The sequence below is a fragment of the Lipotes vexillifer genome, unplaced genomic scaffold, assembly GCF_000442215.2.
Source record: "Lipotes vexillifer unplaced genomic scaffold, Lipotes_vexillifer_v1.1 scaffold197, whole genome shotgun sequence".
In the NCBI taxonomy this organism is placed as follows: domain Eukaryota; kingdom Metazoa; phylum Chordata; class Mammalia; order Artiodactyla; family Lipotidae; genus Lipotes; species Lipotes vexillifer.
The window spans coordinates 933,284-950,327 of record NW_006781042.1 but is presented as its reverse complement, the minus strand read 5'-3'; the positions used below and the strand labels follow the sequence as shown (position 1 = coordinate 950,327).

At 40.4% G+C, this 17,044-nt stretch overlaps 1 protein-coding gene across 2 annotated transcripts in view; it reads right to left on the bottom strand.

Annotated features, from left to right (window-relative positions):
- DCAF5 (DDB1 and CUL4 associated factor 5) overlaps positions 1–17,044 on the bottom strand; it is a 95,976-nt gene that overhangs the window by 22,361 nt on the left and 56,571 nt on the right. For both annotated transcript variants that reach the window (XM_007454448.1, XM_007454447.1), the window contains exon 7: positions 363–429. In XM_007454448.1, coding sequence (XP_007454510.1) covers positions 363–429 — 67 coding nt within the window. The remainder of the gene's footprint in view (positions 1–362; positions 430–17,044) is intronic.

Genomic DNA, 17,044 nt, shown 5'->3' with positions numbered 1-17,044 from the left:
CAGGAATGTGCACATGAATAATAAAGGAAAAGCATGTAAAAAGCAAGGTAATAATACTCCAAGTGTGAAACACGAGAGAGGAAAATGGACATAAAGGAGATCTATGAAGTCTAAAGAAAAGTTCTTAGGAGGAAAAAAATCTGAGCATGATTATGTCAGATAAGGGTATGCATGAAGGTTATAGCTAAATCTGGCTTCTAATTTTTATTTTAAAATTTACTTTGGTCACTTTCCAAAAAATATTTTGTATTAAAAGAGAAATATCTTCCTCTACTGCTAAAGATCTGCCCTTTCAGGGCACAGCACGCAGGAGGTCAATAGAGCCAACATTAGCAGCAGGTTCATACTCGGGATACACTCACCTGCTTCTGGATCTGCAGGAATTCTCCACATGTACAGGTTGAAGTCATCAGAGCCTGAAAGGATATACTGTTGGGACAAAAAAAAAAAATCTATTTATTACTTATGTATTGATTGATTATCTATCTATCTACCTATCTATACAGGAAAAGGTTTTTAAAAATAAACAAGATAAATGAACATATATTCATAAGGCACCACAGAGCAAACACTCTCTTAAAAGTATTTGCAAATCAAAAGGCTAATTGGCTAAAACTTGGCAACAACCAACCAACCTGATTTAAAAATGGGCAAAGGACTTGAACAGACATTTCTCCAAAGAAAATATACAAATGGCCAATAACGTGAAAATATGTTTAACATCACTGATCATTATGGCAATGAAAATGAAAACCACAATGAGGTACCACATCATACCCATTAGGATGGCGATTATCAAAAGCAAACAAACAGAAAACAAGTGTTGGTGAGGAGGTGGAGAAGTTGGTACCCACTGCGCATTGCTGGTGGGACTATATAATGGTGCACACACTGTGGAACACAGTATAGAGGTTCTTCAAAAAGTTAAACATAGAACTACCACATAACCCAGAAATTCTACTCCTAGGTATATATCAAAGAATTGAAAGCAGGGACTAGAGATATCTGTACACCAATGTTCAGAGCAGAAGGCTCACAACAGCCAAACAAACTAAATGTCCATCAATGGATGAACACATAAGCAAAATGTGGTACATATCCATACAATGGAATACTATTTAGCCTTAAAAAGGAAATTCAGACACATGCTACAACATGGGTAAAACTTGAAGACATTATGCTAAGTGAAATAAGCCATATACAACAAGACAAACGTTGTATGATTCAACTTACATGAGGAACCAAGAGTAGTCAAATTCAGAGACAGAAAGCAGAATGGTAGTTGCCAAGGACTGGGGGTAAGGGAGAAACGGGCAGCTACTCTTCAATGAGTACAGAGTTTCACTTTGGGTAAATGAAAAAGTTCTGGAGATGGACAGTTGTGATAGCTACACAACAATGTCAATGTACTTAATGCCACGAAGCTGTACACTTTAAAATGGTTTTAGTGGTAAGTTCCATGTTATGTATATTTTACCACAATTTTTCAAAAAAATTTTTTTTGAATTTTATTTTTTTATACAGCAGGTTCTTATTATCCATTTTATACATATTAGTGTATATATGTCAATCCCAGTCTCCCAATTCATCACACCACGCCCCTCCCTGCAGCCCGCCACTTTCCCCCCTTGGTGTCCATATGGTTGTTCTCTACATCTATGTCTCAATTTCTGCCCTGCAAACCATTCAACTGTATCATTTTTCTAGGTTCCACATATATGTGTTAATATATGATATTGGTTTTTCTCTTTCTGCCTTACTTCACTCTGTATGACAGTCTCTAGATCCATCCACGTCTCTACAAATGACCCAATTTCCTTCCTTTTTATGGCTGAGTAATAGTCCACTGTATATATGTACTACAACTTCTTTATCCATTCCTCTGTCGAGGGGCATTTAGCTTGCTTCCATGACCTGGCTACTGTAAATAGTGCTGCAATGAACACCGGGGTGCATGTGTCTTTCTGAATTATGGTTTTCTCTGGGAATATGCCCAGTAGTGGGACTGCTGGGTCATATGGTAATTCTATTTTTAGTTTTTTAAGGAACCTCCATACTGTTCTCCATAGTCGCTGTAACAATTTACATTCCCACCAACAGTGGAAGACAGTTCCCTTTTCTCCACACCCTCTCCAGCATTTGTTGTTTGTAGCATTTCTGATGATGCCCATTCAAACTGGTGTGAGGTGATACCTCATTGTAGTTTTGACTTGCATTTCTCTAATGATTAGTGATGTTGAGCAGCTTTTCATGTGCTTCTTGGCCATCTGTATGTCTTCTTTGGAGAAATGTCTATTTAGGTCTGTCTTCTGCCCATTTTTCGATTGGGTTGTTTGTTTTTTTAATATTGAGGTGCATTAGCTGTTTATATATTTTGGAGATTAATCTTTTGTCCACTGATTCTTTTGCAAATATTTTCTCCCATTCTGAAGGTAGTCTTTTCGTCTTGTTTGTAGTTTCCTTCGCTGTGCAAAAGCTTTTAAGTTTTAGGTCCCATTTATTTTTGTTTTTATTTCCATTACTCTAGGAGGTGGATCAAAAAAAGATCTTGCTGTGATTTATGTCAAAGAGTGTTCATCCTATGTTTTCCTCTAAGAGTTTTATAGTGTCCAGTCTTACATTTAGGTCTCTAATCCATATTGAGTTTATTTTTGTGTATGGTGTTAGGGAGTGTTCTAATTTCATTCTTTTACATGTAGCTGTCCAGTTTTCCCAGCACCACTTATTGAAGAGACTGTCTTTTCTCCAGTGTATATCCTTGCCTCCTCTGTGATAGATTAGTTGACCACAGGTGTGTGGGTTTATCTCTGTGCTTTCTATCCTGTTCCATTGATCTGTATTTCTGTTTTTGTGCCAGTACCATATTGTCTTGATTACAGTAGCTTTGTAGTATAGTCTGAAGTCAGGCAGTCTGATTCCTCCAGCTCTGTTGTTTTCCCTCAAGACTGCTTTGCCCATTTGGGGTCTTTTGTGTCTCCATACAAATTTTAAGATTTTTTGTTCTAGTTCTGTAAAAAATGCCATTGGTAATTTGACAGGAATTGCAATGAATCTGTAGATTGCTATGGATAGTATAGTCATTTTCACAATATTGATTCTTCCAATCCAGGAACATGGTATATCTCCCCATCTGTTTGTATCATCTTTAATTTCTTTCATCAGTGTCTTACAGTTTTCTGCATACAGGTTTTTTGTCTCCCTAGGTAGGTTTATTCCTAGGTATTTTATTCTTTTTGGTGCAATGGTAAATGGGAGTGTTTTCTTAATTTCTCTTTCAGATTCTTCACCATTCGTGTATAGGAATGCAAGAGATTTCTGTGCATTAATTTTGTATCCTGCACCTTTACCAAATTCATTGATTAGCTCTAGTAGTTTTCTGGTGGCATCTCTAGGATTCTCTACGTATAGAATCATGTCATCTGCAAACAGTGACAGGTTTACTTTTTCTTTTCCAATTTGTATTCCTTTTATTTCATTTTCTTCTCTGATTGCCATGGCTAGGACTTCCAAAACTATGTTGAATAATAGTGGCGAGAGTGGACATCCTTGTCTTGTTCCTGATCTTACAGGAAATGCTTTCAGTTTTTCACCACTGAGTATGATGTTTGCTGTAGGTTTGTCATATATGGCTTTTATTATGTTGAGGTAGGTTCCCTCTATGCCCACATTCTGGAGAGTTTTTATCATAAATGGGTGTTGAACTTTGTCAAACACTTTTTCTGCATCTATTGAGATGATCATATAGTTTTTCTTCTTCAGTTTGTTAATATGGCTTATCACATCGATTGATTTGCTTATACTGAAGAATCCTTGTACCCCTGGGATAAATCCCACTTGATCATGGTATATGATCCTTTTAATGTGTTGTTGGATTCTGTTTCCTAGTATTTTGTTGAGGATTTTTGCATCTATATTCACCAGTGATATTGGTCTGTAATTTTCTTTTTTTGTAGTAACTTTGTCTGGTTTTGGTATCAGGGTGATGGTGGCCTCACAGAATGAGTTTGGGAGTGTTCCTTCCTTTGCAATGTTTTGGAAGAGTTTGAGAAGGATGGGTGTTAGCTCTTCTCTAAATGTTTGACAGAATTCACCTGTGAAGCCATCTGGTCCTGGACTTTTGTTTGTTGGAAGGTTTTTAATCACAGTTTCAATTTCATTACTTGTGATTGGTCTGTTCATATTTTCTAATTCTTCCTGGTTCAGTCTTGGAAGGATATAGCTTTCCAAGAATTTGTCCATTTCTTCCAGGTTGTCCATTGGAGTTGCTTGTAGTAGTCTCTTAGGATGCTTTGTATTTCTGCGGTGTCTGTTGTAACTTCTCCTTTTTCATTTCTAATTTTATTGATTTGAGTCCTCTCCCTCTTTTTCTTGATGAGTCTGGCTAAAGGTTTATCAATTTTGTTTATCTTCTCAGAGAACCAGCTTTTAGTTTTATTGATCTTTGCTACTGTTTTTGTTTCTATTTCATTTATTTCTGCTCTGACCTTTATGATTTCTTTCCTTCTACTAACTTTGGGTTTTGTTTGTTCTTCTTTCTCTAGTTCCTTTAGGTGTAAGGTTAGATTGTTTATTTTAGATTTTTCTTGTTTCTTGAGGTAGGACTGTATTGCTATAAACTTCCCTCTTAGAACTGCTTTTGCTGCATCCCATAGGTTTTGGATCGTCTTGTTTTCATTGTCATTTGTCTCTAGGTATTTTTTTATTTCCTCTTTGATTTCTTCAGTGATCTCTTGGTTATTCAGTAACATGCTGTTTAGCCTCCATGTGTTTGTGTTTTTTACGTTATTTTTCCCTGTAATTGATTTCTAATCTCATAGCATTGTGGTCAGAAAAGATGCTTGATATGATTTCAGTTCTGTTAAATTTACTGAGGCTTGATTTGTGACCCAGGATGTGATCTATCCTGGAGGATGTTCCATGCATGCTTGAGAAGAAGTGTAATCTGCTGTTTATGGATGGAATGTCCTATAAATATCAATTAAATCTATCTGGTCTATTGTGTTATTTAACACTTGTGTTTCCTTATTAATTTTCTGTTTGCACGATCTGTCCATTGGTTTAAGTAAGGTGTTAAAGTCCCCCACTATTATTGTGTTATTGTTGATTTCCTCTTTTATAGCTGTTAGCAGTTGCCTTATGTATTGAGGTGCTTCCTATGTTGGATGCATATAGATTTATAATTGTTATTTCTTCTTCTTGGATTGATCCCTTGATCATTATGTAGTGTCCTTCCTTGTCTCTTGTAACAAGGAAGTCTTTATTTTAAAGTCTGTTTTACCTGATATGAGTATTGCTACTCCAGCTTTCTTTTGATTTCCATCTGCATGGAGTATCTTTTTCCATCTCCTCACCTTCAGTCTGTATGTGTTCCTACGTCTGAAGTGGGTCTCTTGTGTACAGCATATAGATGGGTATTGTTTTTGTATCCATTCAGCGAGCCTGTGTCTTTTGGTTGGAGCATTTAATCCATTCACGTTTAAGGTAATTATCGATATTATTTTCCTATTACCGTTTTCTTAATTGTTGTGGGTTGGTTTTTGTAGGTCCTTTTCTTCTCTTGTGTTTCCTACTTAGAGAAGTTCCTTTAGCATTTGTTGCAGAGCTGCTTTGGTGGTGCTGGATTCTCTTAGCTTTTGCTTGTCTGTGAAGCTTTTGATTTCTCTGTCGAATCTGAATGAGATCTTTGCCAGTTAGAGTAATCTTGGTTGTAGGTTCTTCCCTTCCACCACTTTAAATATGTCATGCCACTCCCTTCTGGCTTGTAGAGTTTCTGCTGAGAAATCAGCTGTTAACCTTATGAGAGTTCCCTTGTATGTTATTTGTCGTTTTTCCCGTTGCTTTTTTGTTTTGTTTTGTTTTTGCGGTACGTGGGCCTCTCACTGTTGTGGCCTCTCCCATTGCGGAGCACAGGCTCTGGGTGCACAGGCCCAGCGGCCATGGCTCACAGGCCTAGCTGCTCCGCAGCATGTGGGATCTTCCCGGACCGGGGCACGAACTCGGCAGGCAGACTCTCAATCACTGCGCCACCCGGGAAGCCCCCTTGTTGCTTTCAATAATTTTTCTTTGTCTTTAATTTTTGCCAATTTGATTACTATGTGTCTTGGCATGTTTCTCCTTGGGTTTACCTTGCCTGGGACTCTCTGTGCTTCCTGGACTTAGGTGGCTATTTCCTTTCCTATATTAGGGAAGTTTTCGACTATAATCTCTTCAAATATTTTCTCGGGTACTTTCTCTCTCTCTTTTCCTTCTGGGACCCCTATAATGCGAATGTTGTTGCGTTTAGTGGTGTCCCAGAGGTCTCTTAGGCTGTCTTCATTTCTTTTCATTCTTTTTTTTTTTATTCTGTTTTGCAGCAGTGAATTCCACCATTCTGTCTTTCAGGTCACTTATCTGGTCTTCTGCCTCAGTTATTCTGCTATTGATTCCTTCTAGTGTTGTTTTCATTTCAGTTATTGTATTGTTCACCTCTGTTTGTTTGTTCTTTAATTCTTCTAGGTCTTTGTTAAACATTTCTTGCATCTTCTCAATCTTTGCCTCCATTCTTTTTCTGAGGTCTTGGATCATCTTCACTGTCACTATTCTGAATTCTTTTTCTGGAGGGTTGCCTATCTCCACTTCATTTAGTTGTTTTTCTGGGGTTTTATCTTGTTCCTTCATCTGGTACCTAGTCCTCTGCCTTTTCATCTTTTCTATCTTTCTGTGATTGTGGTTTTTGTTCCACAGGCTGCAGGATTGTAGTTCTTCTTGCTTCTGCTCTCTGCCCTGTGGTGGATGAGGTTATCTAAGAGGCTTGTGCAGGTTTCCTGATGGGAGGGACTGGTGGTGGGTAGAGCTGGCTGTTGTTCTTGTTGGCAGAGCTCAATAAAACTTTAATCTGCTTGTCTGCTTATGGGTGGGGCTGGATTCCCTCCCTCTTGGTTGTTTGGCTTGAGGCGACCCAACTCTGGAGCCTACCCGGGCTCTTTGGTGGGGCTAATGGCAGACTCTGGGAGGGCTCACACCAAGGAGTACTTCCCAGAACTTCTGCTGCCAGTGTCCCTGTCCTCACGGTGAGACACAGCCACACATCGCCTCTGCAGGAGACCCTCCAACACTAGCAGGTAGGTCTGGTTCAGTCTCCTATGGGGTCACTGCTCCTTCCCCTGGGTCCCGATGTGCACACTACTTTGTGTGTGCCCTCCAACAGTGGCGTGTCTGTTTCCCCCAGTCCTGTCAAAGTCCTGCTATCAAATCCCTCTAGCCTTCAAAGTCTGATTCTCTAGGAATTCCTCCTCCTGTTGCCGGATCCCCAGGTTGGGAAGCCTGACGTGGGGCTCAGAACCTTCAATCCAGTGGGTGGACTTGTGTGGTATAAGTGTTCTCCAATTTGTGAGTCACCCACCCAGCAGTTATGGGATTTGATTTTATTGTGATTGTGCCCCTCCTACCATCTCATTGTGGCTTCTCCTTTGTCCTTGGATGTGGGGTATCTTTTTTGGTGAGTTTCAGTGTCTTCCTGTCGATGACTGTTCAGCAGTTTGTTGTGATTCTGCTGTTCTCGCAAGAGGGAGTGAGAGCACGTCTTTCTGCTCTGCCATCTTGAACCAATCTCTCAAAAATTTTTTTTAAATTTAGGAGCTTCCCAGAGATCTGTTATGCAAGCCCAAGCATCCTGAATTTCCCTGTTGTCATCTACATCTTTGAGCAGGAAGCCATTGCCAACCCAGCTATGAGTTAATGACAGAGATGTAAGCAATCTCCTTTTATGAGGCAGCTTCAAACTGCCTGATCTCAGAAAGAGAGGACACTAAGCCAGATCTATTTTAATTAGGACTCATAAGAGCACTGTCTAATAGCAACCAGTGAGCAATTCTGAGAGTTCATTTATTTCCAAAGATTAACAAAAGTGCTTTGCTTTAAGTTTAGGTCAGCATTACTTCCTACCTTTTGGTCCCATCTGCTTATTCCCCTAGAAAAATAAAGGCCTACCGTTTTCTAAAGAAAATTTTTGGGCTTCCCTGGTGGCACAGTGGTTGAGAATCTGCTTGCTAATGCAGGGGACATGGGTTCGAGCCCTGGTCTGGGAAGATCCCACATGCCGCGGAGCAACTAGGCCCGTGAGCCACAACTACTGAGCGTGCGCGTCTGGAGCCTGTGCTCCGCAACAAGAGATGCTGCAATAATGAGAGGCCCGCGCACCGCGATGAAGAGTGGCCCCCGCTTGCCACAACTAGAGAAAGCCCTAGCACAGAAACGAAGACTTAACACAGCCAAAAGTAAAATAAAATAAATAAATAAATGCATTTCCATTCTAAAAGTAAATTTCTGACTTAAAAATGACACTGCAAATATCCAAAAAGTGTAAGTCCAACATATACACAACCTCATGCCTAATGAATACATTACTAAATACTTTGTAATCATTAAAAATCAATTTACCAGTCATCAAAACACTAGTAATAACATGAGAAAGGCGGGAAAGAGACTCATGTTCAAAGATGAAGAAAGTGCTATCCACAGGGGTTAGGTGATTTGGCTCAGGGCACAGTGGAAAAAGAAGTGGGTTCAGTTTCCTCATCTGGTTGCTCATTGCTATGGTCTACATGTTTGTGCCCCCCCCAAATTCACATGTTCAAATCCTAATGCCCAATGTGATAATATTAGGAGGTAGGGCCTTTGGGAGGTGATTGGGCCTTAAGGGTGGAGCCCTCATAAATGGGATTAGCACTCTTGTAAAACAGACCCGGCAGAGCTCCCTAGCCCCTTCCGCCATGTGAGAAAACAGTGAGAAAGTCAGCAGGCTGCAACCAGGAAGATGGCCTTCACCAGAACCCAATCAGGTTGGCACCCTGATCTTGGACTTCCAGCCTCCAGAACTGTGAGAAAGAAATTACTGAAATTATAAGCCACCTAGTCCATGGTATTTTGTTATGCCAGCCATAACAGACTAAGATACCCTCTGAGGCTCATTTAGTTCTAAGATTCTATGATTACTCTGTGAAGAAATGATGTAAGCCAGATCAGAGCTGAAAGTCCCTAAACTGCTGGCTCACAGTTGCTTGACGAGTCACTACATAAGTATGTTGAAAATAAGGAAACTCAAAGTCTAATTGTGTTACACTTCAATTTAAAAGTTTCCTCAACAACAGAAACCAAAGACCTCAGGATTTTAAAAATGGGCAAAGTACTTGAACAGACATTTTCCAAAGAAGAAATGTACAATGGCCATATACAAATGGCCAATAAGCACACAAAAAGATGCTCAACATCACTAATCATTAGGGAAATGAATGTCAAAACCACAAGGAGATACCACCTCACACTCATTAGGATGGTTACTATAAAAAAAAAAAGAAGATAGTTCCTCAAAATACTAAAACTAAAATCACTATATGATTATCAATTCCACCTCTGGGTATATAGCTAAAAGAACTGAATGCAAGATCTCTTAGAGATATTTATATAACAATGTTCATAGCAGCTTTATTCACAACAGCCAAAGAGGGAAGCAACCCAAGCGTCCAGCAAGAGATGAATGTATAAACAAAACGCGGTGCATACACACGATGCAATAGTATTCAGATCTTAAAAGGAAGGAAATTCTGACACAAGCTACAACACGGATGAATCTTGAACATTATGCGAAGTGAAATAAGCCAGTTACAAAAAGACAAATACTGTATGATTCCACTTATGAGGTTCCTAGAGTAAGTGAGTAGTCAAATTCATAAAGACAAAGTGGAATGGTGGTTACCAAGAGCTGGGGGCAGGGGAGGGAGGGGAGTTAGTGTTTAATGGGTACAGAGTTTCACTTGTGCAAGATGAAAAACTTTTGGAGATAGATGCTCGTGATGGTTACAAAACAATGTTAATGTACTTATCACTACAATTATACTTAAATATTTTCCCCTTAAAAATAGAAGAAAAAACGAAAAGATGAACCTTCATTGTCTTGACTTAGGGTCCATCCAGTAACTCCCTGCAGTTTAATGACACTATCTTGTTTGAAGTTAGGAAGTTGGAATTCAGGAGCCCAAAGGCTTTTCTCTCACAGCCTGTTTGGCAAAACTACCTACTATCAATAGTTAGGGGGAAAATTTCATTAATTACACACGAACCGAGCACTTATATGCCAGGCACTCTGGTGTTTACAAAGATATATAAGGTAATACCTGGGTTCTCAAGGAGCTTAAACCAAGTAGAAAATATACATGTAGGTACACAGCTACCCTGCCATGAAATCGAGATCACTAGGTGCCATTATGAGAAACAAGGTGCCTGCTGATTCACAAAAGTCAAGGCAAGATAGATTTGAGCCCTGAGCCACCCACAGGTGAAGATGTGGTAGAAAAAGGCAACGAAAAGAGGAAAAATAAAGCTATGGTGCTCGTGTAGTCTACTGTTTTAACAGAAACAGGATGCACGGGTAACTCACTCCTTCATACCCTGCTCAAGTCCCTCAGGCCTTACTGCTTAGTGTACCTGATATCCAACTGCCAGTATCCATATCTCTTTGCCTAAGGGCTTCTCGAAAGCTCAGGAGGCTGCAGGGTACTCTAGGGAATGAACACTCCCTGTGAACAGGCTCCAGCAATGACTCACATCCCAGCTGCCTAGATCCCAGGTAGAATAACCCTGAAGTGTGTGTTCTATACCCTTTCCCCTCAGAATCAAACTCCAATTGCCCACAGTTGTAGTTGGCTCACTAAATCATCCTTCTTTCCCCTATTTCACTTTTCCACGCCTCTGATATTTACTGCATTTCCAAATAAATTACTTGTACCTGAAACTTGAACCCAAATTAAGACACATGGGGGAGGGAACACAAAAGAACTGTGTACTAATAATTTATATATAAAACATATTTATTATTCAACAGCTCATCATTTCATGCTCTGTGTTTAAAAGAGGCTATAAAACTTCATATAGAGAATTCCTGTTACCCTGTGCACCCCACTCCCCAATATCTTCCCCAAACTAAACAAACAAAAAATAAATATTAAAAAAAGAGTGGGGCTTCCCTGATGGCACAGTGGTTGGGAGTCCGCCTGCCAGTGTGGGGGATTCGGGTTTGCGCCCCGGTCCAGGAGGGTCCCATATGCCGCGGAGCGGCTGGGCCCGTGGGCCATGGCCACTGGGCCTGCGCATCCGGAGCCTGCGCTCCGTGGCGGGAGAGGCCGCATCAGTGAGAGGCCCACGTACCGCAAAAAAAAAAAAAAAAAAAAAAAAAAAAAAAAAAAAAAAAAAAAAAAAAAAAAAAAAAAGAGTGAACCAAGGCTGGGCTTTACTATTTCATTATGGCAAAGGATCAGTGCTTTCCCATTTGCTCAACTATTCACCAGGGAAAGCCATGAAAAGGTAAAAGGGGACTCCCAGACAGAAAGCTGACGTACAAGGCTTCCTTAGAAGGAAAAAAAAACTCCCACAGAGTTGAGGCCTCTTGGATTTAGTATGACAGCTCCAGAAATAGGTGGAAAATGAGTACCATGTACAGGCTTCCTCTCAGAGACAAGGGCAACTCCTGACCCTTTCTTCCTCTTGCAGCCACCACAAGGGAATAGCTCAGGATAATTTCCAAGGAGGGGGTCTCAACCCACTGCCGGCTAGTCAGACTGTTTAACTGTTCACACACACCGGAATCACAAAACTGCCCTGAGGAATTCATTTATGGCATTTCTTGGTTGTCTGCTGGGCCCCTTCCAACATTAAAAGTCGGCTGCCTAGGATACCGCTGAGAGAGTGAAATAAAAATGAGTTCATCCATTTATTCATTAAACAAGTATTTACTGAATGTCTACTACGTCTACAGTGTTGGGCACTGTCCCAGAGAAAGGACTGATCAGAAAGACCCTGTCCCTACCTTCATGTGACTTACATTTTATTGGGTGGGGAGAGGAAAAGAATTTTATGCATATATAATGTGAGTGAAGAGTAAGTAGGGGAAAAAAAGTTAAAAAGAATATATGTATGTAATGTGTCCAGTGGTGGTGTTACAGAGAAAAATTAAACAGCAGGTTAGGGCATGTAGGGAGTGCTGGGGGTGGTTAGTTTCATTTTATACAGGGTAGTCACAGAAGGCCTCTCTGATAATATGGCATTTGAGTACAGCCCTGAAGGAAATGAGGGAGCAAGTTATATGGCTATCTGGGAGAAGAACCAAAGAATATTCTAGAAGGGACAGAGCTCTGGGCTATTTTAAAATACAAGGTAGGGGTGGTCCATTGGTTAAGACTCCGTGCTTCCACTGCAGGGGGCACGGGTTTGATCCCTGGTTGGGGAACTGAGGATCCTGCATGTGTGTGGCAGCAGCAAACAAACAAACAAACACCACCACCAACAAAAAAACCACAAGGTAGCCAAAGGAGTTCTTTTTCTTTTCTTTTTTCTTCTCTTTTCCCTCTCTCCACCCCTCCCTTCCTCTCTTTCCTTCTTCCTTTATCTCTCTTTCTTTCTCTCCCTCCTCCCCTCCCTTCCCTTTCTTTCTTTTTAAACCTTTGCAGAAATAAACATCATTTCAAGTGGACTGAGTCCAGAGATACATTTAACATCATCAGAGCAGCTGGAAAGATTCCTCTCCTCCCAGTTAGAGGAGGCTGAAGCCTCTGACTGAGGGGTGAGTGACAAATTAAAAACTCACTTCAGGGGGTTTATCTGGTGGTGCAGTGGTTAAGAATCCGCCTGCCAATGTAGGGGACAAGGGTTTGAACCCTGGTCCAGGAAGATTCCATATGCCGCGGAGCAACGAAGCCCACGCGCCACAACTACTGAGCCTGCGCTCTAGAGCCCACAAGCCACAACTACTGAAGCCGGCATGCCTAGAGCCCGAGCTCCTCAACAAGAGAAGCCACCACAATGAGAAGCCCGCACACCGCAACGAAGAATAGCCCCTGCTCACCGCAACCAGAGAAAGCCCACGTGCAGCAACAAAGACCCAACGCAGCCAAAAGTAAAATATAAATTAATTAATTAAAAAAAAAAACCCAACTCACTTCACATGAGTGTTTCACCTTGTATCCTAACAGAGATAGATGGGGCAGGGCTCCGAATGAGAAAGAATATTTTAGGGAGTCCATTATCTAGGCAATAGAAGCCCCATTTCCCCAAATGCTTTGAGGTATGGGGGATAGGAGGAGGTAGGAGACCCACAGTCTACTTCAGATCAGAGAGTGGAAGACATACTTAATTTTAACTTGGCTTTGTGGGTAAGATGGGTGATACCAATGCAAAAATGAGCATAAGTTGTTGTATGGATCCACACCATCCACAATCCTTCCCAGCTGGCCACAAAGGTTAAAGGTTGGTTATACTCTAACCCCATCTCTCACTGTTCATTCATTCCGTAGCCCAAGAGGGCAGCCTGTTTACTGATCTTGATGCAGCCCAGTCATCTTAAGTAGAGCTAACCTAAGGCCAGTGCATTTTATCTAATCCACTGTCAGTATGGAGATATTAATTTGTTCAAGCACAGGGACAGAGCAACAACTGCTCCTCTTAATAGATTTCAAGGAACTACCACCATGACCACCACCACCACCACCACCACCAACCAGAAAGAAAAAAAAAACCAACCCCCCCCCCCATATTAGCACCCTGTCACTATCTTATTTGCCCACATGTCCTCTGTCAATCTATTAACCTTTAGAGAAAACAGTCACTCACATAATACTCCCTACTCTGGTAGACTGCTGTAATGCCCAGCGTCCCCTCCAAGAACTCCTGAAACCAAAAAAATGCCTCCCACTTCTCACCCACCCAAAATCCACGTTAAAAAGAGGAAAAAGTTCTAGCATGCAGGAGGAACAGGCCATCTACTGATATACTCGAAAAATAACCCAGAATATGTCTTAGGTTCTTTGCTAACAGAGAAATCTCTTTCTGCTCAATTTCTCCGCTCCACTTCCCTAAGTAAAATATACGTATATGATATGTGTGTGTAAGTGTAAAGTGTGTGTATGTGTATGTGTGTGTGCACAGCAGTTAATATTCCCCAATATCTGCTGATGGAGAAAGAGATATATCAATCAGCTATTATTCACTGAGTACCGATCAATTTACACAGTTCTCTCTAAGGTTCCTCCCATAGTAATTGATTAATATTCTCCAGTAAATGGCACGCCTGTCTAATTAACTGTATTGAATAGGACAGAAAAACCAGATGCCTCTCTAGCCTGGATCAGCAACAGCAGAAAATGCCATTTAACATTTAAATCAAACACAGCTCTCATTTCTCCCTGACCTTTGTCAGAAGCGGAAAAAAAAATGTGACTGAACCATTTTGTGATGTGCCCTCTATAAGATTATTTTCAGTAAAAGGTTTGCCAATTGGTATATAATATACCTTTGATCATATCACTTATACCCAGAGCCTGTCACAAATACTATCCAAAGCAAATGGGAAAAGTTTTCTTTGGAAATGGCCAAAGCCATAGGTTTATCTGATTTTATTTGTAGTAAGAGAAAATACAATTCCATTGGCTACTAATAAAAGCACACAAATATGCATACCCATAAGATTAACACTATTTTTTGCACGTGAAGTTTCACGTGATTTTTGCTTCTTTGGATCATTTGCCATTTCTGCTCCACTAGGCTCCTGGATTCTTTGGTTTATTAAAATAACTAACTTTTATGGGCTCTGAGTAGGAAAAATTCTATTAATAATAATAAAAAAGTTCCATAAAGACAGCCAATAACTGTCAAATAATCAGTAGGGAAGAAATTTAAAAAATGCTCTAAATCTCTAACAGCTGCTTGTAACAAAGTAGGCTGCATTACTTAAAGATGAATCTCTGTTTGGCAAAACTCTTTTGGAAACCTGGGCAAGATGAGAGGTCATCAACCAAACGGCCTTCAACAATCAATTTCTCCTCTGTGGGCCTTAGTTTTTATACTTGGGGACTGGGAAGTGGGGAGATGGCATCACTCATTTCAGTCTGCAAATGTGTATTTATATTCTTTATTCAAGCAAAGGTCTCCAGTCTTTCAGAGGAAGGAATATTATTTCCCTTTTCCCTTTTTTTAAGATACCCAAAAAAGAGGTAAAGCTACTTAAACTCTACAAGGAGAATGGGGCAGGTAGAGCAGGTTATATACTCTGTTCCCATCATTAATAACTACCAGGGATTTCCTAGTGAAGCCCAAACTCCTAGTCAGGAACTATATATTAAAGGAGCACTGCCATGTTGTATCACCAGATCACATCAATTCCATTTGTTCCTAAGAGGAAATCAGGTCACCTAGTGGTCCTTTTCAGCTTAACAATTAAAAACCAGACTATATCTAGCAGGTCTGCATATACTCCAAAACCTTGTAAGCTTTCTAAGTTCTACATCAGTAAATGAACTAAAAGATGGTTTAATCCTTGAGTAAAATCTTAATTCAGGATTGCTAATACCTGAAATCCCTAGTTTTCAGGAATTCCATAAACTCCTTAATATTACATGCAAAACGATGTGCATATGTACATTTTTCTGAAATGATGTTCAAAGCTTTTAGACTTTCAAAGAGGTTCAGGAGTCAAAAAGATTTACAAATAGCTGATTTAATAAACAAGTTATTTTCATGCTACCTTCTCTTTATAAAGTAAAGAGTCTCCTAAAATATTCACCTAAAAAATACATACAACAAGGAATTCCTCTGCCATAACTGTGTTCAACTCTTCCTCATCAGCCCATGGAAGAGGCTATCGCCACTTGATCTGAAAACACAGGTGGCAGCAGGCCTACGAGGAAGAGGGTACAATCATAGGCAATGGACTAAGCCTAGTCCTGGTTCAGTTGATTAGATCTGCAGTTTCAAACTACTCTAGACCTTAGTTTCACATGGAGATGAAACCTGTTCAACTATGCCCAAAGGTTGCTGGGAGGATTAGTATGACATCAAAGTGCTTTAGAAGCTAAAGGGCAAAAAATATATGATATAAAAGAAAGGCAAGGAGAAGAAGAAAAAGTTAGCTTAAAGATACAAAGCAAGTCAAAGGATAGAATCTGAGAGTGGAATCTCCCCTATTAAAGGTGTGCCTTTATTTCAGGAGAACATATGGCATGCCAGGCTCCCACGTGAGCTTAATCAGGGCTGCATTATTAGGAAAGGAAAAAAAAAAAAAAAAAGCGGAGTTATAACTTTCTAGGTTCCTTTACTGGCCTGGAGTGCACTTCCTGGTGAATTCCCACACCTCTATTATACCCGTATAATGTCAACACAGAAAGGTTGAGTGGTGATGTAATGTCTGAGGCCAAGCCACGTATTCAAGGCCGTTTTGTTGGATTTACAGTGTACAAGTCAGCTCTTTTCTCCAGGGGATGAGATATGATGATTTAATTATCATGATTTTAGGGGTCTGCCATCTGTCAAGTTCAAGAGAAAGACCTCTGTAAGTGATCCCAATGTTCAGACACTCCAGGGCTCAGCCCTTTCAAGAAAACTTTATTATTCTTTCTCCTTCCTTCCCTATCCCACTTTCGGCAAGATGTAGGGATTACCAGGCCAGGTGTTAGATGAGACTAACGAAAGAGAAGACTTAAATTACCACACTGTCCATTTCCAGGCCACACAAACCAGTTAGCCTGAAAGACTTCTTTCCCAGAAGCCTGAGGTGCTCTGCTGGACTCTCGCAATCTAGGGCAAGAACCATTTAAGGAATTGTGAAAGAAAGGGAACAAAAGCTGGGTGCTGTCTTACAAGTGTGTGCCAGAAAAGCTAGCAGGTGGAAGACTGGCCTTCTTTTTTAACCCTGTTAAGAGATTGGCTCACTAAGTATACAGAGGGGAGTGTGAAACTTGGGAGCCAGAATATACCTAGTCAGGCTTCAGGGAGAAAAAGAAAAACAAAAAAATCCAAGTATGATACAAAAGCAAGGAGGAGAACCTCTGGGTTCAGGCAGCCTCCAGAGGAAGGAATGCTGTTTGCTGTTTTACTAAAAGATTCCTCACTATACTGCAAGATTAGAAGGTGGGCTGCCTTTAAAAAAAAAAAAGTTAAGGCTTTATTTGGGGCTAATTGTTCCTCTTGATGCCCAATCAATCTGATGTCACTCATGTCACCTTATCTGATGATAGAAGTTATC